The following is a 24380-nucleotide window of genomic DNA, read 5'->3' on the forward strand; positions in this document are numbered from 1 at the left end:
CATCATGTGCAACTGAGGCAGCTATTCTCAGTTTCATGATTGACCTTTTCATTCCTTAATCAAATGTATTTTTACTAGTTATGGTTATGTAATTTTATGTTCTTTTTAAAAATTGTAGAATAAGACATTTGTTTTCTTAATTATTGTAAATGATTGTATTCATTCTGTTTATGTACCATAATTTTAGATATTTCTGTGATGTTAAACTTTTAGGTTGTTTTTAATTGTTTGTTCTTATAGACATCTTTGTAAGGTTTTTAACTGCTTTTATCAGGAGAATGTCAAAGAAGTCCCTTATGTGGATTGCCCGAGCTTCTCTATTTAGGTACAAAGCTAAAAGCCTGTTTTTCCTGGCTTAGTTTTCCTTTTATTTACTTTATTGAGATAGATAGTGATAGTTTGTATTGTGACATTTAGTATAATTCTGTAAAGGTTTTTATTTTATTTCTTTGCTGTCTTTGAACTTCTTTAACTATTTAAATAGTTCTTCAGTAAAGTAAGAAGGTATATTGCCTGGCAAATGGCTTTACCTGTTTATTTTGTGCATATTTTAGGTCACAGACTATCTTGATTGCGTTTTCTATTTCTTCTGAGGCATTCCTTAATTCCTCAAATTGCTAATTACATGTCATCATTAATCTTTGTAGCTCTTGGGCTACCTGTAGCATGCTTTTGAATTTGCAGTAACTTGTGTAGGGAATATAAATGAATTTTATTAGCTTTATATACTTAGCGGATCATATTTAAGAAGGAAGATTTGTTCAATTACGTTTGAGTACATTGGTTTTATTTTTTGGATTAGTTATACAAATATAGGCCTTTTTCATAGTGCATATGTTTTGAGAGGTGACCTGATTTCATGTTTACAGTCTCCTTGTGTACACACAAGTAATAGGCCCGACCTTAGCCCTGAAGTGCATTTTTGGATAAACAAGTAAGTTAAGCCATTGGTGAACCACTCTTATTTCCTACTGCTCCCTCCCACTTACCTACTCCTGTGCCCTTGTTGCTCTCTGCAACCTGCCCTTCAACTTAAATTTCAACTTGACACCCAGAAAATGAGTAATAAAAAATGTCAGATATGTTGTACTTGGCCAAGTTAGAACATACTTTAATTTTATTCTTAAAACAAATATTTGAAATTACAAAGACTTTAGTATAAATTTTTAATGGGTTTTAATAGTAAAATATTTGGGGAAATGCTAATTTTTTCTTTTTCATATCAAGAACTAAAAATATATTCTGTTCTATTTAGTTCTAACATAGTTTTGCAAGCAGTGCCTGAAAAGCTTTTTTTCTTTTTAGTTCATCTTATAAATCAACTGGAGTAAGAGAGACAGAACATTAATTTTTTTTGACCAGTATAGCCATTGTAACGTTATAGAAATGCATTGTAATTTTATTATTATTAGAATGAAAGTTATGCCATATAATTTATTTGAGATCCTCAGGATGATTTGTTTTCTCAAAAATATGCTGCTTAGTAGTGCCTTGAACATTACCCTGATTTTAAGAACTTTGTAAGATTTGTATTAATATCACCTTATGATTTATTTTTTTTCTAGGAGAGATGATAATAAAGACATTGATTCAGAGAAAGAAGCTGCCATGGAAGCTGAAATTAAAGCTGCCCGAGAAAGGGCCATTGTCCCTCTGGAGGCTCGAATGAAGCAGTTCAAGGACATGCTGCTAGAGAGAGGGGTCAGAAAACAATCTTTGGGGGAGATATTTCTGTTTTATATAAGTAATATAAATATGTCTTGCTAAAAGGTCAAATTTAAGGTTAGTGCTCATTAAATGGGGGTGGGAAGGATAAGGGAACCTGTTAAATTACTGTACATTTTTTGAAGTGGCTTTTGCCTTGGTTTATATCATGTTAAACTAAGTGGCATTTTACTGTCCTTAAGTAAAATAGCATTTAACATTTTGTGGGGTCATATAATTTCGGTAACGTGTATGAGTATTAACATTACAGAATTGCGGAGTACTTCGGATAGGTAAGGTATATATGATTCTTCTAATATCTTCAGAATGGCTTTTGGTGAAGGAACTGATACTTTATGATATTGAAAGCCTAAATAAGAAAGAAACTTTGGTTATATTCACAGATGTGTTTGAATAAGTAAACTATTTTTAAATCACAGTATTGCTTATAAGATTGCAGTTAAGTGTGTGAAATCAAAATGTAAATCTTCAAGGCCTTTTCTGATGTACTAAGTTTAAAATGTCACACAGTAGTGGTTATTTTAATGAGCAATGAAGTGTGTGTTATTTCTTTTATAACAAAGAAATGGTCAGAGCCAATTAATGTGGAAATTTGCTGTTGCTAGCCTCCCACTGCTTATCATTTATTAGTGATGGAAACTTCACTATGGTTTTAATGTCTCTTTTATAAACAGATGTCCTGTAGATTTCAAGCAAAATTATGACCTTTCTACTATTAGAGTATCTTAATTATGAAGCAATGCTTTCTTTTTATTTTAAAGGTGTCTGCTTTTTCAACGTGGGAGAAGGAGTTGCACAAGATAGTATTTGACCCTCGGTACTTGCTTCTCAATCCTAAAGAAAGAAAACAGGTAAAGGGAAATATAACAGTGAAAACTTACTTACTTAAATGGGATTGAATGTTTAAGTTTTCAGACGGAAGCTCCTAGACTGACTGGCCTTGCAGCCCTTCTGCCCCTGCTCTCTTGTGCTCGGGTTATAGCACATACCAGCACACTTGGCAACAGCGTAGTGTTGAAGCTACCATCTGTATGTTTTTTCTTAACAGTACTCCACAACATACTTTTGCATCTTAGTGCTTAGTAAGTTATGGGTCAGTGGGGAGGCTCTTCCACTTAAAACAAGATAATTTTTACTACTTCATATGAACATGTTGTCCTTGTGCTTCATACTTAATGAAGTAATGTCTGCAGTGGTTGTAAAAGTTTTTCTAAGGCATTTATCAGTTTGTGCAAATGATGCAAATTTAGAGTAGAAAATAGCAAAATACAGTTTAAAAAAAGAAAACACCCATCTCTAATTCCCATTAGATATGACCAATGTTCATTGCCGCCTTAGCTAGGGTGCCAACTTGTCTATGTAAGTGTGTAAATACTGGGAGGTGTAGTAGTTGGCATGTTTGTATCTTGTGCATCCCACATGTCAACATTTATGTATGTGTTAAAGTGCTTATCTCCTAAGTGTAGAGAAATGATGGTCTCTTCAAGGAAGTGGTCAATGCTACTGTCATTCTCATGATGATTCAGGGACAGTATCACCTCATGGTAATTGCTTCTTGCTCTAAAGCATTGCACACTTCTATTTTATATAAACATTAAATTATCTGAACCATCCAGACAGTGGTCTCTGTACAATGGTGTTTGAGTTACATCCTCATAGTACACTTGAGTTGTGAAGTTGTGAAGTTTCTTTTGGTAACAGTGCTATTCATTTTGAATATTTGTAGTGTAATGGTTGGAATAATTCTCCGTAGTTATGTTATTTTTTACTTGTGAACATTAATGAAGAAAGAATTATTTGTAGTGTCCATGCTTTGATACTTAGAATAAAACACATAGCTTTCTAAGTGTATTTGCATCTGCATTTTAAGCTTTGTAGCTATTTTATTTTGTTTTGAAGTATTTGCTTTAAACTATTTTTTTTTTTTTTCCCAAGACAGGGTTTCTCTGTGTAGCTTTGCGCCTTTTCCTGGAACTCACTTGGTAGCCCAGGCTGGCCTTGAACTCACAGAGATCCGCCTGCCTCTGCCTCCCCGAGTGCTGGGATTAAAGGTGTGCGCCACCACCGCCCGGCTGCTTTAAACTATTTTTAAACTGTTCACATGTGATCACATCATCCTCATCTCAGACAACAGCTCCATCAAAGTCTGTGAATCAACCTTGGCTTTTGATTTGTTTTTAGCCAGAGTCTAAAACATGAACTGGGTGTTCCTGTTCCTACTTTCCAAGTGCTAAGATTATAGCCATAAATTTGAATTTTTACTTTCACTGTTTCTATTCAGTGAATTGATCTCCAAACATTCTGTAACTGTCCTCTCACGTACAATTTTCCCCACTAATGCCCTAACCTAAGCCACTAAGAGCAACTCTTAATCTTGTAGCCTCCTTTCTTCCTGTCTTTCTTATTCTTTTATTCTATTTCTTTTGTAGTCAAGTTTTTCTACACAGTAGCCAGAGTAATTTAAGGTTTAAGAGAAATCAGATTTAAGTTGCTAGTCTTAAAATTGTCTAGTGCATCCCATTTCATTTAAGACAAAACAGATTCTTGACGTGGAATGTTTTACATGTGGTCTCCTGTGTACGTCTTGAAGTTCTTCTGTGTATTATAGCCACACCAACAGTCCTTGAATAAGGCAGCACGCTTGGTGCTGGTTTTTTCCTTTTCCTGGTCAGTCTCTGTTAATATTCCCTCTTTACCGTTTGTGGTTTTTGGTATAGTTTTTGAATAGCACTGGTAGTGCTAATTATCTGACATTAATGGATTTGGTCTAGCAGGGTGGCTCGGCATATAAAGGAACCTCTGGCACATCTGACCGGAGTCTGGTCTGCGAAACCACATGGTGAAAGAGGAAAACAAGTCCCTGCAGGTTGTTCTCTGACTTTCATACATAGGCTGTGGTAAAGATGCCCACGCACATACTCCACAGATAGATACACATATATCCATACAAATAGATAAATGGAAATAAAATAAAATTTCATTGTTTATCATGTTCCCTCTCCTACAGGATGTAACCTCTGTAAGGGCAGCACAGCAGTTTTGTTCCTTCCTCTGTATGGTGTCTTGATCAATGTCTGTTATAAAAACTCTAGAAGACTTAACTATGGCACATTTTTATGTTACTGAGTATTAAAATTTCAGTCTGAGCGAAACCCAAGTATTGTTTTAGAACTTAAGTTCTTCAACTTTGGGAGCGTTGCCAAGTTGGTAGAGATTGAGGGCCTTCCTAGGGTTGTACTACACCAGTGAGAATACTGTTTCAGAGCCTCTGTGTGGAGACGATGCTTTCTAAGGAAATTAGCTTCTTAAAATTGAGAGGAAAGAGAAATTCATATTTGGCATTCAAGTATAAATATATATCTTAAGTACTTGGTTTTATTTACATGTGAATAAAAATAAAGGATAAAGCAAATAGTTGATTTGCTTCACATCATAATTTCCTATCTGAGTGTGCTTTCACTTAAAAAAATAATTTCAGCCGGGCGGTGGTGGCGCACGCCTTTAATCCCAGCACTCGGGAGGCAGGCGGATCTCTGTGAGTTCGAGGCCAGCCTGGTCTACAGCGCAAGATCCAGGAAAGGCGCAAAGCTACACAGAGAAACCCTGTCTCAAAAAACCAAAAAAAAAAAAATAATAATAATAATTTCGGTTTAATGTCTTAATCTGAAATTGCATCCTTCAGTTCTAACCACATATTTTAGCTTATGATTTGTCTTCTTTAATCTTGTTTTGGATGAGAGGTATCCTAAAGGGTTAGAAGTTTTTATTATATGTTGTGACAAATTATAAAATAGTATTTTTTTTCACAGAACAGACTTTCTGTGCAGGATTTTAGGCTCTGGTGTAGATAATTACTAACATTTGGATGAGTTGTTATTTTAATGTATGTAATTTAGAGTTTTAGAAGACTGACTGTTATGATCACATTACCAGCATGCTTATTTAGGATTATGCATCTAGGCCATATTGATAGGATAATTAGATAGTCTCATGTTTTAGTAAACTTGTACATGTTTTTGTAGGTGTGATGTGCATGTGTGAGTGCATGTGTGTGCAAGTGGAGATGAGAGGTATGGTTGGGTGTCTTCCTCACTGTCCACCTTAGTTTTGGCAGTCTCTCATTGAACCTCGAGCTTACTGGTTTGACTAGACTGGCTGGCCAGCAGATTTTATGGATCCTTTTGTCTCTGCCTCCTCCCTCCCACCAGTACTGAGGTACAGATGTACATCGTTGTTTCTGGCTTTTCTGTGGGTGCTGGGAACCTGAACTTGGGTACTCATGCTTGCACTTTATTGATAGAGCCATCCCTTCGGCCCCATAAACTTATTTTCTCAAGAAAAAGGTACACACAGAAAAGCAAAAATGAGGAGTGAATATTTACAAGATGAACGTGTATGCATGTAAATTACTAAGATCAAGAAATATTACCAGTATCCCAGAAACTACCTTAAAGACCTAGGTGGTATAGTCCTTTATTGTATTTTTGCTTATGTTTATAAAAGGAACTTAGCTAGGAATTGCTTTTAAAACCTTACTCTCATTGTAACTGTTGCATTTGTGAGTTGAAATTAAAAGAAAATGATTGGAAAGCATGATAGGAATAAGGAAAGATTTGTAAGCATAAGAGAACCCTTATTTTCTATGATGTCCATCTCAGTAATTTATAACATTGATCTGGACTATCTTAAAGGAGGGGATATATAGGGATATACAATTCTTTCTAGTATCTTAGGGGAAAAAAGTGGATAGAGGCTGTCATGGTGGTGTTCCTGACACTCAGAGATACAGAGGTTTAAGTTGATGTTGCTGCTTTAAGGAAAGAAGTTACCTTTAGTATAGCATGTAATACTTGGGTGATTAGGAAGATAGTAGGAGAAAGGAGGCTCTCCTATGACTTAAGGGGTGTTGTCTGTCAGTGGCAGGGTAAGGTAATCTAGAAGTTTCAGTACAGTTTTGTTGATGGTGTATGTAGACTGGCCTGGATAGAGGCATTTTAGGAAACATCACATGTAGACATGCTGGTGTGCATTTATAGACATTCTGATGCCGAAGTGAGACATTTCCTCCACAGCTTTCTAAATTCACCTGTTCTACAACTGTCATTTTCAGTGATGACAACTCACCATCATCTGGAAGGCTTCCTTCATCCTTTTTAGGGTTGGGGAGATGTCAGCTGTTGACTCCATCATGAGATTTTTGTTTGATTTTGGTTGGTGTAGTACTGTGGATGAAGCCCAAGGTGTTCTATGTGCTGAGCAAGTGCTCTGCTACCGAACTCATCCATGGTGCTTACATTTTAAGATAGAATCTTTCCATGTAGTCTGGGCTGCTCTCAGAATTGTGCTCCCTCCACCTCCATTGTGCCCAGTCACAGGTGGTTTTTGTTGTACTTAGTTTTGCTGCTTTCATCCCTTTTATAACTTAAAAAAGTAGTTGGGTGGTTGTGGTGGTGGTGGTGTCGATAACTTACTGAGTTTTACATATTTAAGGAAGCTTTGTTGGGGCCTTTCTTTGTATTGTTTCTTAAAGGTTTTACTTTGCTTTTTTTGGGGGGGGGGTTTCGAGACAGGGTTTCTCTGTGTAGCTTTGCACCTTTTCCTGGAACTCACTTGGTAGCCCAGGCTGGCCTCGAACTCACAGAGATCCACCTGGCTCTGCCTCCCGAGTGCTGGGATTAAAGGCGTGCGCCACCACCGCCCGGCTTACTTTGCTTTTAACACTCACTCAGATAGTTTTGAAGCTGTATTGTTACCTATTATGTTTTTGATTTTTCCCTAGGATTCTCTCTTAATCCTTTGTGATCTGATGTTCCAGTGAGATATGTTTGAGTAGAATATTACATTGAGCATTATGGAAATTGCTGTCTTTGAGTTCTGGGAAATTCTCTTCCATTACTTTTGTTGTTGCTGTTATTGTTATTTTTTGAGATTTTCATACATGTATGCAATGTATTATGATCATATCAACCCCTAGCTCCTCCTAGACCCTCCCCTGCCACAACGCCCTCCTAGCTTGTGTCCTCTTTCCATAGCCCACCGAGTCCAGTTCAGTGCCAGCCTATATGCATGGGTATATGCCACTCACTGGATCACAGGCAGCATGATGGGCTTTTCTACCTGGCAGTCCTTAATTGCTAAACAATCTTCATCTTTATGGAACTACTGTAGTCCTTCCTCTTCTGTGCTGGACTTTGCACTGGGTTGATCTTATACAGGTCTTTTCAGGCAGTCCTAGCCTCTGCTTCCACTCTCGCACAGTGTTTTCTGTGCCATGTGGGGAGGAGTGTGATACAGATGTCTCATTTAGGATTGAGCACTCTAGACCTACTCATTCTCTACACTTTGACCAGCTGTTAAATGATCATTTATTAATAAATAGCCATTGGCTGCAAAAAGAAGGTTCTGTGATGAGGGCTGGAAAGCTTGAGTGAATTGTGGGTATAGAGTTAAGTGTTTAGAAGGCAGTTTAACAAAACAATAGTACTAGGTTCTCCGTATGGTGCGTGAGCTTCCGAGCCGCAGGTTCTCCAAATTGGTTTTGTTTTGTTTTGGAGCAGAGAATTTATTTTCCTGGGCTCTGGGTTCTGGGTTCATCATTCATCCCCAGTCTCTCCCTTGCACTTTTTCCCTTTTATCCCCTTTTCTTTTGTTGTATTAGATATTGAACCCCAGCTTCTAATCCCCAGCCCTCATTCTTAAATTCCTGGTCTTTTCTCTGGAATTTTTTTGCCCCCCTCACCATTGTCAGCTAACCTGTTTGGTTCTATTTTACTTCTTCCCTTTTCAATCTGTAAGATTTTGTTTAGGGTTTTCTTCTAGAGTTAGTTTCATAAGTTGCTTGAGTTTTGTATGTTTTTCCCTTTCCTTTTTTTTTTGGTTTTTTGAGACAGGGTTTCTCTGTGTAGCTTTGCACCTTTTCCTGGAACTCACTTGGTAGCCCAGGCTGGCCTTGAACTCACAGAGATCCGCCTGGCTCTGCCTCCCGAGTGCTGGGATTAAAGGCGTGCGCCACCACCACCCGGCTCCCTTTCCTTTTGAACTTTGTTTCTTGACAGAGTCCTAAATCAGATGCCTTTGAACTCTTGCCTCACGGTGAAGAGAGAAGCAGTAGACCAGTCTGACATTTGGGTGGGCTGCCATGGTTTGGGACATCTGCAAAGATGCACTGGTTAGGGTTAACACTGATAGTCAATTGACAGACTCTAGAATCTCCCCAGGAAGACAAGCCCCGGGGCATGCATGCTGTGAGGGATTCTTTAGATTGGGCTAATTGAGATGGGAGACAGCCCATATACTTCCTAGAGAACTGTGCCTCAGTTCTGAGACTGTGGTTCTTAGTCTAGTAGCTGCATTCAGAAATGATGTTGCCTCAAGGTAGGAGACACTTGTTTAGCTTTTAGAACAGGGATCTGCAGACTTATAAGGGTCGGATAATAGGTGGGGTTTTGTGGTCCAGTTGCAACTCTGAACTGTTATTAGTGTAGAAGCATCATAGACAATATGTAAAGCAATGAGAATGACTGTTCAAACAAAGCTTTCTAGACCCAGACATTGAAGTTTCCGTTAACTTATCTTGGTTGTACAGTACTAAGGAGGGGGAAGTAGTGTAGAATAGATTTAGGTATTGAAGTAGAATTAAATTATGGCCTCTTGCTGCTGACTTTTCTAGAACGAGTTCCAGAGGACTGTGGTGTAGCTTGTATGTCTGTTTGAAATACATACTATACCATTGGGAGAAAATTATGAAATACAGGGCTTTTCTTTGTTTCTCTTTTTCTGTTTAGTCCTGGAATGCTAAGTGGAGTGTCATATACTTGTGTACTATTTTGATAAAGTGAGACTTGCTGGAGATAATCTACTGTTAATTATCTATACTTAGTATATGGTTCCTGTTACAGTTTGGATGGAGACATTGTTTTGTAATTTTCTATTAGAAAGACTATATTATCAAATTGGTATATTTTTTTGTGATAGGTATTTGATCAGTATGTCAAGACCAGAGCAGAGGAAGAACGCAGGGAAAAGAAAAACAAAATAATGCAAGCCAAGGAAGATTTCAAAAAAATGATGGAAGAAGCAAAGTTTAATCCCAGGTACGTGTTTGACTCCAGTCACATCTGAGTATGCGTTTCCCCCTGAAATCAAGTGTGTGTGTGCAACAGTGATTTAGGTGATGAAGTTATCCCTGTTTTGTAGATAAGGACAGTCACATAAGCAGCTTAGGTGGTGGTGACAGGAGTTTTACTCAGTCCAGCATTGTTGAGAATAGTATAAACAGGAGGAATGGCTCGTAGCTAACTGTGACTGCTTGCTGTCTTACTTAACACAGAGGGTAGTATATTTTAGTTTTGTGTTGACATGATTTTTAAAGGGATAAATAAACCTTATTTTTCCTTTAAATACGAAAGTGTTTTATTGTAGGGGTAAATCTCATTGTATAAGCTTTATAAAGAATGCTTTGTATTCATGGAAAAACTACCTTTTTCCTATTTTTGAAGTTTGAGGATGGTTTCATTGGAGTTTTTTTTTTTTTTTTTTCCTTTAAACATGCCAGGCCAGGAAAGCTGTAAATCTCAGCAGCTGCCTGGAGGAGGAGAATGGAGAAGAGAATGAAAAGATCCATGCCATGTGAGCAGGCTCAGAAGTCAGATTCTGGTTAGACAGGTAGCACATGACAGGGAGACACTTTAGAGGAAGAATAAGGAAGCCTGAAGGACCAGTAAAAGCACACTTCAGTTCTGGCCAGCGTCCAAAAAAAAAAAAAAAAAAAAAAGAAATAGAACAACGGAAAAGTAGCACCTTTCTGTTAAGCCTGAGAAACATGGGCAGCCCAGCTGACCTTCATCATAGCTTGCCTTATAGGAACTGCCTCTATCTTTTAAACACCTTGCATCATTAGCGTAGAGTCAGTCATTGTCTTTGTATTTGTTGACCTTCTGGGATTGACAGAGACTTTTAGAATTACAAATTGGTATTTTTAATCAAATTTGGGGAATTTTGGCTAGTTATCTTGTGCCCTCAATGTACTCTTTGCTCTTTTGGGTTCTCCCTGTTCATGTGTTAGCGTTCTGTTCCTGGCTCCCACCCCCAATCAGTTCTCTGGGTCATCCTTCGATTAGGTAATAGTGACTGATCTAGCTTTCACATAAATGATCTTTCTAGTGTGTCCATTATAATGTTAAACACACTCAGTTAATCTTTCTTAATGGTTTTAATTTTTTGTAAATATTTTTTTCTGGTCTGGGTGTGCATGCTTAATCCTGGCATTCTGGAGTCAGAAGCAGGTGAATCTGTGTGAGTTTGAAGCCAGCCTGTCTGTTGAAATTTCTTATTTGTTCAATAAGATAATTTTCAGTTTTTTTGAATTTATTTTCATTTAATTTTCTAGTGTAATTACAAGAGCTTGAAAACATTGCTTCTTAGAACAATGTCTGGATGTCTATCTAGGGTTTGTTTCCCCCAAAGTAACGTATGTAATTCTTTGTATATATTGTGATATTTTTAAATATTTAGCATTTTGGACATTTACAAACTCTAGACTCTTATATCTTCCATTTGCTAAGCAGACGGTGTAGTTACTGGCTGTTCCCTGGAGGCTTGACTTTATGACTTATTAGAGTGGATCTTTGCAAATGGAGCTATCTCCCTTGTAAATCTTTTACGGACTTGCTTGATACTATTCTTTTGGCATATTTGAATCTCTATTATCTCTGTGCTTTTTATTTTTTAGATTTTATTTTTAATTATGTGTCTATGTGAGGGTATGAGTGCAGTGACCTGCAGAGATCATAAAGGGTGTTGGATTCCCTAGAAGTGGAATTACAGGTGGTTGTGAGCAAACTCAGGTCCTCCGTAAGAGCAGTATATGCTCTTAACTGCTGAGCCATCTCTTCAGCCCTGCCTTTTTGGTTTTCTGAGACAGGGTTTCTCTGTGTAACAGCCTTAGCTGTCCTAGAACTTGCTGTATAGACCAGACTGGCCTTGAACTCAAAGATCCACCTGCCTCTGCCTCACAAGTGGTGAGGGATGCTTTTTCACTCTTACTGTGATGAGATAGCATGGAAGATGGTTGTGCCACGCTTTTCAACAGTTTGGTTGTGTTTGAGGCCCCTTTGGGAATTACCCCACAGTGAGTCTTCTGGGGAGTCAGGATTCCCTTGTCTCTAGGACTTCTTCCTGTATTCTTTTAGTGCCCAAACTTTTGTAGCCACTATGTTACATGTGACCTAGCTCTGCACCTTGGGAGGTTGTGTGAAGATGAGTTACAGTCGGGTGTACCTCCTGAATTCTCTCCTTTCAGGTACCTCACTGGTACTCTGCCTGTTGTCATCTGCTTTAAATCAGGTGCCCTATCTGCTTCGTTCAGTTTAGGGAGAGTCGGTCAGATAAGCTATCCCATTGTGTTTGAAGCAAGCCATGGCTACACACTTGGGTAGTGGATGAGTTATTTACTGTATCCCCTAATCTTAGTTGGTTGGCATATAACCACTAACCACGTTTTCAGTTAGTGCTGCTTTCCTTTTCTTCCTGTGTGTCACTGTTCAGATTTGGGACCTACACGTCTGTGGCACACATTCCTGCTAAGAAAATGGTATATTCCTTTTATGCTTGTTTTAGAAACAAATAGTCAACTGAAGTTAGCATGCTGACCATTTTCTTACAGAGCTACTTTTAGTGAATTTGCTGCCAAACATGCTAAAGATTCAAGATTCAAAGCAATTGAAAAGATGAAAGATAGAGAAGCATTGTTTAATGAATTTGTGGCAGCTGCAAGGAAGAAAGAAAAAGAAGATTCGAAGACCAGAGGTGAGAAGGTAAGATGGTTTAGTTCTAGTGGCCTGTTTGGTGGGGTGAGGACTAATGAGTGTACTGTTTCTTAACCTTGTTTGTAGGTATAAGCAATTGGATCCATGTTTTCGTTTCATTTGCACAATTGTTGGTTTACATAGATTATGCATATATATTTTCATAATCCTAATTTTAGAAACCTCAGTAAACTATTTAGAATTGCTTTAAATTCTATTAAATAAGATATCTGGTAAACCTGGAACGGGGTTTAGTTCCATGGTAACTAAAGCGTGTTAAGATTTCAGAAGTCTTTATAGATGCTAACATTTGAATTTCAAAGAACTTCTTAATCTTTGTATTCTAAAAAATATCATTTTAGTAAGTTTCTAATCTTTCAGTAAATGTATCTTACATATAAATTATTGCTTATCAGAATTAAAGGTCAGCTATTAAAGATTAATGCGTCTGAAATGTCATTTGATTGCAGTGTCAGGAATAGAGAGCTCACCACTGTGGAGACAGAACAGTAGGGAGATGGCACCAGTGGTGTGTGAGCCATCAAAACAGTCACTCTCCGGAGTGTTCAGTGTTCTCTGTAATGGGGGAAAGCCTCTGGAGCCTCATTCCTGACCTTCAGAATTACTGCTTATGGTTACTTACTGCTGTTAAGAAAGGTTAACAATATTTAGGAAGTAATCCTAAGTCTCATTGTTAAGAAGTCTCTTTTAGTTAAAATAGTATTAGATGAAACAGCTTTTGATAGTAATAGGAGGACTCTGATTATTTGATATGTTGGGCTTCAAAGTAAATTTTTATAGAATTACTTTACAGATGACTTAAAATGATTATGCTTCTTAAAAGAAATGTGCAGAAAAAAATCATCTAAACAAAAATTAGGAATATTTCATATATCTGTTAGAATCACATCAATGAATTACTACTCTGGACTTTGGTTTTTCAATATATAATTTTTCTTCTTAATTTTTATTTTATGTTCATTGGTATTTTGCCTGCATGTATGTCTGAGGGTGTCAGAAGCCCTGGAACTAGAGTTACAGAAAGGTATGAGCTGCCATGTGGGTGCTGGGAGTTGAACCCGGGTCCTCTGGAAGAGCAGCCCGTGCTCTTAACTTCTGAGCCATTTCTCCAGTCCCTACTTTTGACTTTTAGAATAATGTATTTGATCATTTGATAGTGTATGATTGCACTGAATGTAAATTTTTTTTAATAACTTAATTTTCTAAACATGTTTGGGATAACTTAAGAATTTTATTTTATAATAAATGGGTAGACTTTGCAGTTGGATTCTGTGTGGTCTGTCAGTCAATTTCGTTTTAACAGCTGCCATCACTGGTACCCATGGTATCAGCAAATTTCCTAGTTGTGCTGTTACTATTTTAGCGTCCTGCAGTTCTGGTCCTTACATGTATTATTTTTAGTTTCCTGCTGGAGTCCCCGGAAGAACATTGAATAGACAGGATATCAAATAAATCCAAGTAAAGACTTCTATAAAATCCTTATCCTCTAGACTATAAAGATAGATTGAGCTAATTTAAAAGATACAAAACAGATTACCAGACCATCAGAGAATTTATAAGGGTTAATGTAATAGATTGTATGTTCACATTTTGTGAAATACTTGGTTAATGAAAATTTTATCACTTTTCTTCTGTTATGTTTTTGTTAATCTTAGACTTAAAAAAATTGTAACCTTGTAAGACTGGCAGCAGTAGCAGGGTAGGGATAATAAGGGTTTGCTTCAGTGCAGCTTTTCTTTTGTAAAAATCATGCCCTTAGAGTTGGTTTGCTTTTACTTGACGTGTATGCATTTTGTTTGCAAAAACCAGTACTCAAGCTTCTGTTTACTGCTGCTTCCTGGAACGACTTCATCCTTTAGAAGTACACATTTGAAGGTGCAGGCAATGGAGTTAACCCTGTTAGAAAGTTGGCTTTCTAACTTTTGTACTGTACAGTGCTTAAGTATTTTTGCTGTGGTAAGGATGGAAAACAGAAGGGCTGTTAAGCTGCTGGTAAATTTCATTTTTTGCCGTTTATTGTCTACTTTTCATGCTTAGCAGCTTTAGCAAAGCTCGTCATGGTAATGCCCACAATGAAAAGATTTTAAGAGTTTATTTATATTTTTGGTTGTGAGCCTAGCCTTTAACGGCTGAGCCATCTCTCCAGCCCGAGTTTATTTATAATATTTGTTCATGTATCACACATGTTAAAAACTGTAACTACTTTATGTAGTTTATATAATATATTATAAATAAATATTAAAATAGAAGTTGTTAAAATTCTTTTATTTTAGACATTTGATAGCAGGTCATAAAAACTTGGTATTTGTGTTCTGGATTTTCTGGATTTTCTCTTAATTTTAATGAACGAAAATTATTCATCTAGTTTTTAAAATGAATCATTCTTACCATCTTCATATTAAATTATTTTGCTGTCACCTCATAAGCCTGGATCTTGCTAAAACTATGTGCAGCTCAGTTCAAGTTGATGTTCTGTATGAAAACACAGCAGCCCTGAATTCAAAGGCTGTAAGCAACCTAAATACTGTTTGTTGTCTGTGTAGTTTTAAATATGATGGTGGGGATTTGGCAGATTTTAAATAGTCCGTATGTTTCTTGAGTTTTATCTTTTTTAATAATGGGGGAATTTCTCTTTCACTAAGATTCATTGGCGTCCAAGTAAGTGACTTTTAAAAATTACTATGATCATGTTTAAGGTAAGAAGTAGGTTGTTGGGTTGTTAATTATTTAGACATGGAGAGTTTCTCACAGTGTATCATTCTGCCCTCACTTGTTTTAAAATGTAGATTAAATCGGATTTTTTTGAGCTGTTATCCAATCATCACTTGGACAGTCAGTCTCGATGGAGCAAAGTGAAAGATAAAGTAGAAAGTGACCCACGGTACAAAGCGGTGGATAGTTCTTCAATGAGAGAAGACCTTTTCAAACAGTACATAGACAAAATAGCTAAGGTAACTAACTGACTGTTAAACTCACTGGTGTTAACCTTTGAATATTGTATTACTTAATGTTGTTTAAGGGTGGATGTTGCTTGAATGTTGGGGTGGAATTTTTCTCATAGTTGATGGGGAAGGTGAAATTACAAATCTCAGTTGATTGGGAAGACATGTTTATAAATGTTCTGGGGGGAAATTACATTTTGAACACTTTCGTTGGCAAGGTATTTTATGGGGGAGAAATCCTGCCCGACACAGAGTTTCTCTGTGTATCCCTGGCTGTCTTGGGACATGCTTTATAGACCAGGCTGGCCTTGAACTCAGAGATCCGCCTACCTTTGTCTCCAGAGTAGAGTGCTGGGATTAAAGGCGTGTGCTGCCACTGCCCGACTTCTGAAAAGATCTTAATGAGGTTGGTAAGGAGGATAATGTAATTTTATTTTTACAGAATTTAGACTCCGAAAAGGAAAAGGAGCTGGAAAGGCAAGCCCGCATTGAGGCAAGCCTTCGAGAACGGGAAAGAGAAGTTCAGAAAGCACGTTCTGAGCAAACTAAAGAAATTGACCGAGAGAGAGAACAGCACAAACGAGAAGAAGCAATCCAGAATTTCAAGGCTCTTCTGTCTGACATGGTACTTTCCTTTCTCTGAATACTGGACGTCGGAAGTTCATTTTATTACCAGTGTTCTGTAAATTGATTATGAGATAATTTGTTACTTGTGAAGCATTTAAAAGTTGAATTCTTGGTATTAGTACTACTGGCATAGGAAAACACAAGAAATTCCAAGTTAGATGTTTTTAAAAATGAAAATTCATAACTCCAAAATTTAGTTTTTAGGATAGTTTTTGGTGAAAGCCATCTTAAATTCTTACATACCTGCCATTGAAATAAAGTGTGCTGAGCATAATTGGATTTTTTCTTGATGTTTAGGGCCAATGGTTCTCAACCTTCCTAATGCTGCGACCCTTTAATACAGTTTCTCATGTGGTGGTGACTCCCAACCATACAATTATTTTCATTACTACTTCATAACTGTAATTTTGCTATTGTTACGAATCATAATGTAAATTTCTGATCTGATATGTGACCCTCAAAGGGGTCACGACCCACAGGTTGAGAACCACTTGTTCAGGATCATTGTGATGATCAGGTATACCGTAGATGGTGAAGGGTACTGACCCAAGAGACAGCTCTGAGACTTAGCCCTAGAGTTGTTGAGGTGTGTAGGGAAACAAGGAGTGTTGGGGCTGCTCTGCAGTATCATCCCTCTTAGTCACTGTCTCCTCTACTAGCTGGACTCTCCACCGCTGCTGCTGCTGCTGCTGCTGCTACTTCACATCTTCCTTGCTTCTGCTGCTGCATTTTTGTGCTCTGCATCTGGACATCTTAGTAGTTTGAGATCTCTTTCCTTCCTGACATTCCTCTGAGTCTTTTCCGTTAGTTGCAATTGCAGTGATTTTTGTGAAGAGCAAACCTCATTTTGTCTCTCCTGGTTACTTGAAGGAGGTTAAGGCTCTCCATACTCCCAGCAGTTGCCTGCCAGTCAAATTCAACTCTTTTGTTGTTTTTTTTTTTGTTTTAGAATTCAATTCCTTTGTTTGTTTGCTCCGAGACAGGGTTTTCCTTTGTTGCCCAGGCTAATCTAAGGCACTGATCCTCTTACCTTGACAGGGGTGCAGCACCTTGATTAAAGTAGACAGACAGACCACCTGTTTTGTCTGTGGCAGTCCTTCACCTTCCCACCGCAGTGACACACTTTCTCATTATGGAAGAGCGCATGCCTTTAATTCCCGTACTTGGGGGACAAAGGCAGGCAGATCTCTGTGAGTTCAAGGACAGCTAGGGCCACACAGAGAAACACTGTCTCAAAACCAAAAATAAACAAACCAGACAAAACAAAGAGTGCACACTGACCTCTCCTAGAAGCTGCTCCCCTCCCACAGCACCTTGTGTTCGGCATACACCACTGTCACACTTATTACATTTGTCCTATAGAAAATATACCTTCTGAAAAGTGACAGTTGTCATCTTACTTAGTTGTAGTTCCAGTGCCAACACACATTTAGATGTTTGGTAAATGTTAAAGACATTCTGTATTTGTATACTTTCCTTCTTCTCTTTCTGTCTTTTGTTCTTCCTGGTTCCTGTCATTGTCTGTAGTGTGACTTAACTTAGTACTGTGCCATTGATGGTGTTGGTGAACCAGCTGGATCTGTGACAATTTCTGTTATTGTCTGTTTTTTTTTTCCAAAGTTATATTATCATAATTACATTTTGAAATCAGAGTGTGTGGTGCTTCTGTCTTTGTTTTGTGCTCAAGATTAACTTGACTCCATAGGAATGTAAGAACTGTTTCTCTAATCAGTGGGCACAGAGTATCGTCCAGCTCATTTGTACTTCTTTCAGTTTTTCTTTTTTGTCAGTGTTTAATAGTTTTTAGCATACAAGTAATTTGCTCTTTGCTTAAATTTATACTACTATTTTTTGGGAGGGTGTTGTTAATGCTGTTGCATGTGAGATTTTCTCACACTTCACATTTTGATTGCTTATGAAATCTTACTGACATTTGTATGGTGATTTTTGTATCCTTTTTACTTTACTAAATTTATTGTTTCTAACAGTGTTTTGGTGGAGTCTTCAGATTTTTCTATATGTAGGATCATGTCATCAGCAACTCTTGACATTTTAAACTCTTGCTTCCTGTTGTGATGTCTTTTTCCTCTTGTCTTCTATAGATACTGTGTTGCTAGAGTTTTCCTGCCTTGCCCACAGTCAGGACAAATCTTTGTCACCCGTCAGTCCCACAGCCGCTCAGACCCAACCAAGTAAACACAGAGACTTGTATTGCTTACAAACTGTATGGCCGTGGCAGGCTTCTTGCTAACTGTTCTTACAGCTTAAATTAATCCATTTCCATAAATCTATACCTTGCCACATGGCTCGTGGCTTACCAGCATCTTCACATGCGGCTTGTCATGGTGATGGCTGGCAGTGACTCCTTCCGCCTTCCTGTTCTTTCTTTTTCTCCTCTCTGTTAGTCCCGCCTATACTTCCTGCCTGGCCACTGGCCAATCAGTGTTTTATTTATTGACCAATCAGAGCAATTTGACATACAGATCATCCCACAGCAATACTGTTTTGAGAAGGAAGGCTAAGAGAGGACATTCCTAACACCTCATGTCTTAGAGGGAAAATGTTCAACTTCTCACTCTTGGAGATGATTAGCTATGACTCATTATGGACAGTCTTCATTGCATTGAATTACATTCCCCCTATATCCAGTCTATTACATTTATTTTTGTAAATGTATGTGTGTGCCCTTGGGTCATGCTGTACGTGTGGACCTCAGGACAACTTTCAGGAGTCTGTTCTCTTCTTCTACCATGTGGGGTCCTGGGATTAGACTCAGGTCGTTGAACTTGGCAACAAGTGCCTTCACCTATTGAACCATCTTGCTGGCCCCTGCTCATGTTATGTTGTTAAGTTTTTGTTATGAAAGGGAATTTATTTTGTTTTGTTTTTTTTCTATATCTATTGAGATAATCATAACGCTTTTTACCCTTACTATTTTGTGAATGTGCATTTTCATGCTCACTAATTTCCATATATTACTTTGAGCTTTTGCTGTGGGTTAGAAGTATTATAAGTCCAGATTCGAGCTCAAGCTTTATTGTACCACTTTTTGGAGAGGAGATATTTAGTGATAGAAGAAGGCAAAATTAACATTTCTTTCTTTTAATTGACATAACATTTAGCGACATAAAGTACTATTTATAAACTTCTTAGTGGTCATGACTGGAAGATGATCTGCTCCTCACCCCTGCCCCTCAGCCTGAGTATTTCATTATGTAATTGATCACCAGGATTAAGATTTCTGTTCTAAAGTAGGTTTTAGGAGACTTCTTAACTAAAATGGTATTACCATAAGCTTCTTGCTTAAACTATTGGCAATGTACATTGCTTATTTGTTGGATAACTTGATGGAAAGCTAATCTCCTGACCAAATTCACTTACTGAACATTGTACTTACAGTGGTTTTTTAACACAGGATTCATTTATGAGGTAGTCTGGTCGACTACCTCAGGAAATGTTTTTAGTTTTTGAATGTGACTACCTTTGTAAAGCCTGGGTGAAGTTAATCATTCCTGACTACAGTATGAACTTCTTATTGTGTAAATATGCAAAGTCTACTTGGTGGGATGTGGGTGTGTGGGTGTGTGGACGCATCAAATACACACACACACATTGTTTGTTTTTAGGTCCGCTCTTCCGATGTGTCGTGGTCTGATACTAGGAGGACCCTCCGGAAAGATCACCGCTGGGAATCTGGGTCCTTATTGGAAAGAGAGGAGAAAGAGAAGCTTTTCAATGAACACATTGAAGCACTTACCAAGAAGAAAAGGGAGCACTTCAGGCAGCTTCTGGATGAAACGTCCGCGGTGAGAGGCCTGCCTTTCTTTTCTGGAATCTCCATTTATAATTTGATGATGGAAAATTCTGACACAATTTTTAGTGTCTTGGTCAGACCCATTATTTGAATCCTTAGATTTTATAACATTCTCTTCTGATTTCCCCCTCTTTTAAACATGTTACTGTGCTCTCACTTGTCAGGAATTAGTTCTTTTTGCAGCTTCCAAATGTGTAGCTGCTTCTTTGGTGACTAGAATGCCCTTAGCTGTGTCTTACCAGTGGGCTCTCCTCCCTCCCTCCGTTTGCAGTGTGGTGCTGTAGCCCTCACCTGGCAGTTTGTACGCTTTGTTATCCAGGTTCTGTTCCTATTTATCTGCTCTTTTTGGTGATGCTTTCTACAGAAGTTATGATGTTTGCCCATGTAAATACAGGGTTTGCAGGTGATTGTCTTAGGCCACCTTGAAAGTATGGCCATGAAAATAACTCTTGTGGCAAGCCAGCAAAAAGAAATTGCATTAAAGCTGCTCCCTGTCCCTAACTAGTCCAGTTACGCTTGGGCATTACCAGAGATTGCAGGTCAGTGTGTAATACTATGTACCATATGTACTGAGTTTGACTCCTTGAATAAAAGGGAATTGTAGTCATGTTTTCTTTTCACTTGTTTTTTTCAAAGATTACCTTAACATCCACATGGAAAGAAGTGAAGAAAATAATTAAGGAAGATCCTCGGTGCATTAAGTTTTCCTCCAGTGACAGGGTAAGAGGATTTGGGACATCCCCTTATGACACCTGGGTTTGCATGGAACTAATGATATGGCCTCCCGATAAACCTCATGCCTTAGCCTCTAGAGTGCTGAGGCTGCACATGTGCACTATTACACCCTGAAGTTTATAAAGGCTCATGGGTACATAATCATGTCATTAGTAGCTTGACCAAATATGAAACTCATTTTTACCAAACATGATTTTAGGTGAATTACATTATGAAATATAAACCAGGACTTTAAGTACATTTCATTTATTTATTTGTTTTTTGAGACAGAATTCCTTTGTAAATTCCCTGACTCTCCTGGAATTCACTTTTTAGACCAGGCTGGCTTCGCACTCCTAGAAATCCACCTGCCTCTGCCTTCCTAGTTGTGGGATTAAAAGTATGCACCACCACAACTGGCTTTTAAGTACATGTCTTAAAAAATTGTGTTCCATACATTAACAAGAAAGTGGTAATCTAAAGGTTAAGTTTGTGTTTAAGGTCTTACCAATTGAATGTAACTACAGCCAGTTTCTGCTAGGTGGACATCAGGCTGGCAGTTGGTACTAAGGTATGGAAGGACCTTCCTATTAAGTCACACTGGCAAAGGTGTGAGGTCCTAAGTTCTTGTAGAGGAGCCTCTACAGCAACAGTCTCCAATGTATGAGATTTTAACAGCAGAGCCCAGTTCTTGCACACTGGCCTCTGTATAGGAAACAAGCCCATCTAATGTCTGATACAGGGAATAATACAAAAAATAGTTTCCTGGAAAACACCATTCTGTCCCTTTGGCTGTCCTTGTTGTCTTGTCACTGATTGGGCTTCTCAATGTCAGACCAAGAGATCCCAAAGACTAAATTTCTCAAACTCTGTTAAGTTGCATTTTTGATGTGAACCACAAAATATGTAGGGCTGTGAGAGTGATAGACTGATAGCAAGGAGACCCACTGTCAGTTCCCAATTTACCTAACTACTTAGAAGGAATTGATAGCAGGGTCTATATAGATAGTATAGAACTTTCATTACAATTTCCTCACTAGAAAGCCAAATGCACAGTATGTACTTATGTTCTGAGTGTTCTCTTGCTTTGTATATCCATACATTATGTAGCATTACAGTCTTTGAGCTGGAAGATAATACAGTGTAGGAAAAGATTGTTTGATCCTTAGTCTGTGGTTCTCTTGTGCTTACCTCCTAAGGACATTAGGAAGACAGATTTCATTTTAGCTGAATGTGCTTCACATTCTTGTGACTTTTTTTCTCCTTAAAAAAATGTGCTTTGCAGGTTATATACTACAGTAAGTTGTATAGAAAGAAAACCCTACCCTGCCTTGTTTTTTTTTTTTTTTATTCTGACTCTTATTACAGGACTCACAGGTTACTGCTTTAATAAAGAAGTCGTTTGTTTTAAGAGTCTGTCTGGGTTCTCCCTTTAATCTTTTTTTCCCATCCCTGCAGAAAAAACAAAGGGAGTTTGAAGAGTACATCAGAGACAAATACATCACTGCCAAAGCTGACTTCAGGACGCTGTTGAAAGAGACCAAATTTATAACGTACAGGTGAGTGCCGTCGGGTGTCCCACTGGCAGCTGTCTCCACTAGCCTGTGCTCTAGCGGCCAGAGCATACTTTCCACTCACACACATGTTGACATTGTGAATTTGAGGAGTCAGAAGATGCCAGCGTTCCTCGAGGGCAGATACAGGCTGTATCACAGTACCTTTTTGGTTTTATTTTTTATTTTTTTAAAGAAAGGGCCCAGATGTCAGTTTGTATTTTGTGTTATCTACATCCAGTTTTTAAAATACACTTTTGTTTTTACTTCACTGCTTTTTTTTGAGGACCCTCAACTCTTTGAAGAATTGTAATTCGCAAAGAGACTTTAAATGAATCCTTCACTATGAATTATTTTTGCCTCTTCTGAGGACTATTGAGTGTGATTAGATCGTCAATGCCTGAAATCATCTTGTTAAGGCAGAAAAATTATTTTCCCCCTCAGGAAAGCTATTTGCTGGATACACTTATTTTTTAAAAAAATGAAAACTCAGAGCCCTTAGAAGTTTTTGGTGTAGCACACCCAGCCCATCACCACTAGCAACCTTCCATCAGGAAGACAGTGTGGTATTGCCTACAGTCCTGTGCTGTGCAGGGAACCAGTACGCTTCCCGCTCCAGCATTTCTTCCTTACAGACAACCTTGATGAAGGGTGTGCACGGGAGGATAGATAGCGCTGAGGGTGTGGTTCTCAGGTGTTTTGTCATTTGGATTTTTTCGTCAGGATCCTTAATGTTTTGCATCAGCTTGGGCTTTTAAATTAGATGTGAAGTAAGACTTCTTTCTACATTTTTATAGTTAATTTAGTGAAAGATGTGAAAGTGAAAGCTTGTGAAAGATGCTGGGATTGGCAGCCCCGCAGACTGAAGTCCTCTGTTCATCCACAGAACAGGTACAGCACGGGCAAGATTTACCTACCCACCCTCAGCCCTGATCTGGAGGGACCACCAGTAGGGGTGGGAGGGTAATTCAGCTTCTGAGGCCCTTTCACTCGTTGGAGTCTTTGCTGAGGCGATTTACAAAGGTGACTGCTGCAGTGAAGTTTTTCTTTAAAAAGTGGAAACACAATTAGGAACTAGATGGACATTTCCAGCTCATTTCTGAAAGACCAGGGAACAGCAGTCAGTAATTCTTGTGCTTTTTTTCTTATTTCAGATCCAAAAAGCTAATCCAAGAATCTGATCAGCACCTGAAAGATGTAGAAAAAATTTTGCAGAATGACAAACGATATCTAGTACTGGACTGTGTACCAGAGGAGAGGAGGAAACTGATCGTGGCATACGTTGATGACCTGGATCGCCGGGGTCCACCACCACCTCCCACAGCATCAGAGCCCACTAGACGATCAACAAAATAATTCTAAATACCCTTCCACGGGCTCTCTGTTAATTGAAAACGCTTGCATGAGCCAAAAGTTCAGGTTTTTACATATATGTGCATTAGTCAACCTATTGCAAAACCACCTGATGAACAGAAGGAGAAGCAATTGTGAGCAGTCTCTGAACAGAACACTTTGAAAATATTTAATGCTTTTCTTTGTGTGGCATGACTGACGTACATACTCAAATATAGGCTGTCTAGTAAATTTAAAATCTCGAAGCTAAAAATCATCCTTTTATGAGGTGTGGAAGTCAGTGACTTGGTGGTGTTCTTACTAGCAGTGTTACTCAGCAAGACAGGAGCATTTGTGGTTGGAGCTTGCAAATACCACAGACTCCAAGAAAACTGAAGTTGGGGTTTGTTTTGATTTCGTTTTGAAGCGGGTAAAAGAGAAAACACTGAATTGAATTCTTGGGGAGACGATGACTATTCTAGTGGCCATCCTTTGTCTCTAAGGAACAGCTTAGTTGTGTGTTTGCTTCCGTGCTTTGATTCCCCCTCTGAGTAGAGGCCAAGTCTTGTGGAGCCCAGGAGAAGATTGCTTTAGTAATTTCTCCTCAGGTATGAACACATTCATAACTAACATGGTGGCCAGAATTGAGTCCTGGTTAGACATACTTTATTCTCCACTGAGTGATCTTTACCGAAATTCTCAATTAGACAACAAAATTACCTTTCTGGGTGTTCCCTGTAAACTACTCCTGTTTGAATGTTGAACTTTTGTTTCTAAAGTTTAATTTTAAGATGTTTGAATGTTCAGTTTATGTATTTGAACTACAATAAACCAACCCTTTTATATA

At 38.2% G+C, this 24380-nt stretch overlaps 1 protein-coding gene across 4 annotated transcripts in view; it reads left to right on the forward strand.

Annotated features, from left to right (window-relative positions):
• Positions 1–24380, forward strand: part of Tcerg1 (transcription elongation regulator 1) — a 55838-nt gene extending 31458 nt beyond the window's left edge. For 2 of the 4 annotated variants that reach the window (XM_052742100.1, XM_052742101.1), the window contains 11 exons: positions 275–325; positions 1566–1701; positions 2487–2576; positions 9700–9818; positions 12389–12539; positions 15338–15502; positions 15936–16118; positions 19747–19926; positions 20571–20654; positions 22107–22207; positions 23356–24380. In XM_052742100.1, coding sequence (XP_052598060.1) covers positions 275–325; positions 1566–1701; positions 2487–2576; positions 9700–9818; positions 12389–12539; positions 15338–15502; positions 15936–16118; positions 19747–19926; positions 20571–20654; positions 22107–22207; positions 23356–23557 — 1462 coding nt within the window. In that variant the 3' untranslated portion in view covers positions 23558–24380. The remainder of the gene's footprint in view (positions 1–274; positions 326–1565; positions 1702–2486; positions 2577–9699; positions 9819–12388; positions 12540–15337; positions 15503–15935; positions 16119–19746; positions 19927–20570; positions 20655–22106; positions 22208–23355) is intronic. The other 2 variants (XM_052742098.1, XM_052742099.1) reach the window with 1 other exon arrangement.

The sequence above is a fragment of the Peromyscus californicus genome, unplaced genomic scaffold (genome assembly GCF_007827085.1).
Source record: "Peromyscus californicus insignis strain IS unplaced genomic scaffold, ASM782708v3 Scaffold_17__1_contigs__length_78620276, whole genome shotgun sequence".
Classification (NCBI taxonomy): domain Eukaryota; kingdom Metazoa; phylum Chordata; class Mammalia; order Rodentia; family Cricetidae; genus Peromyscus; species Peromyscus californicus.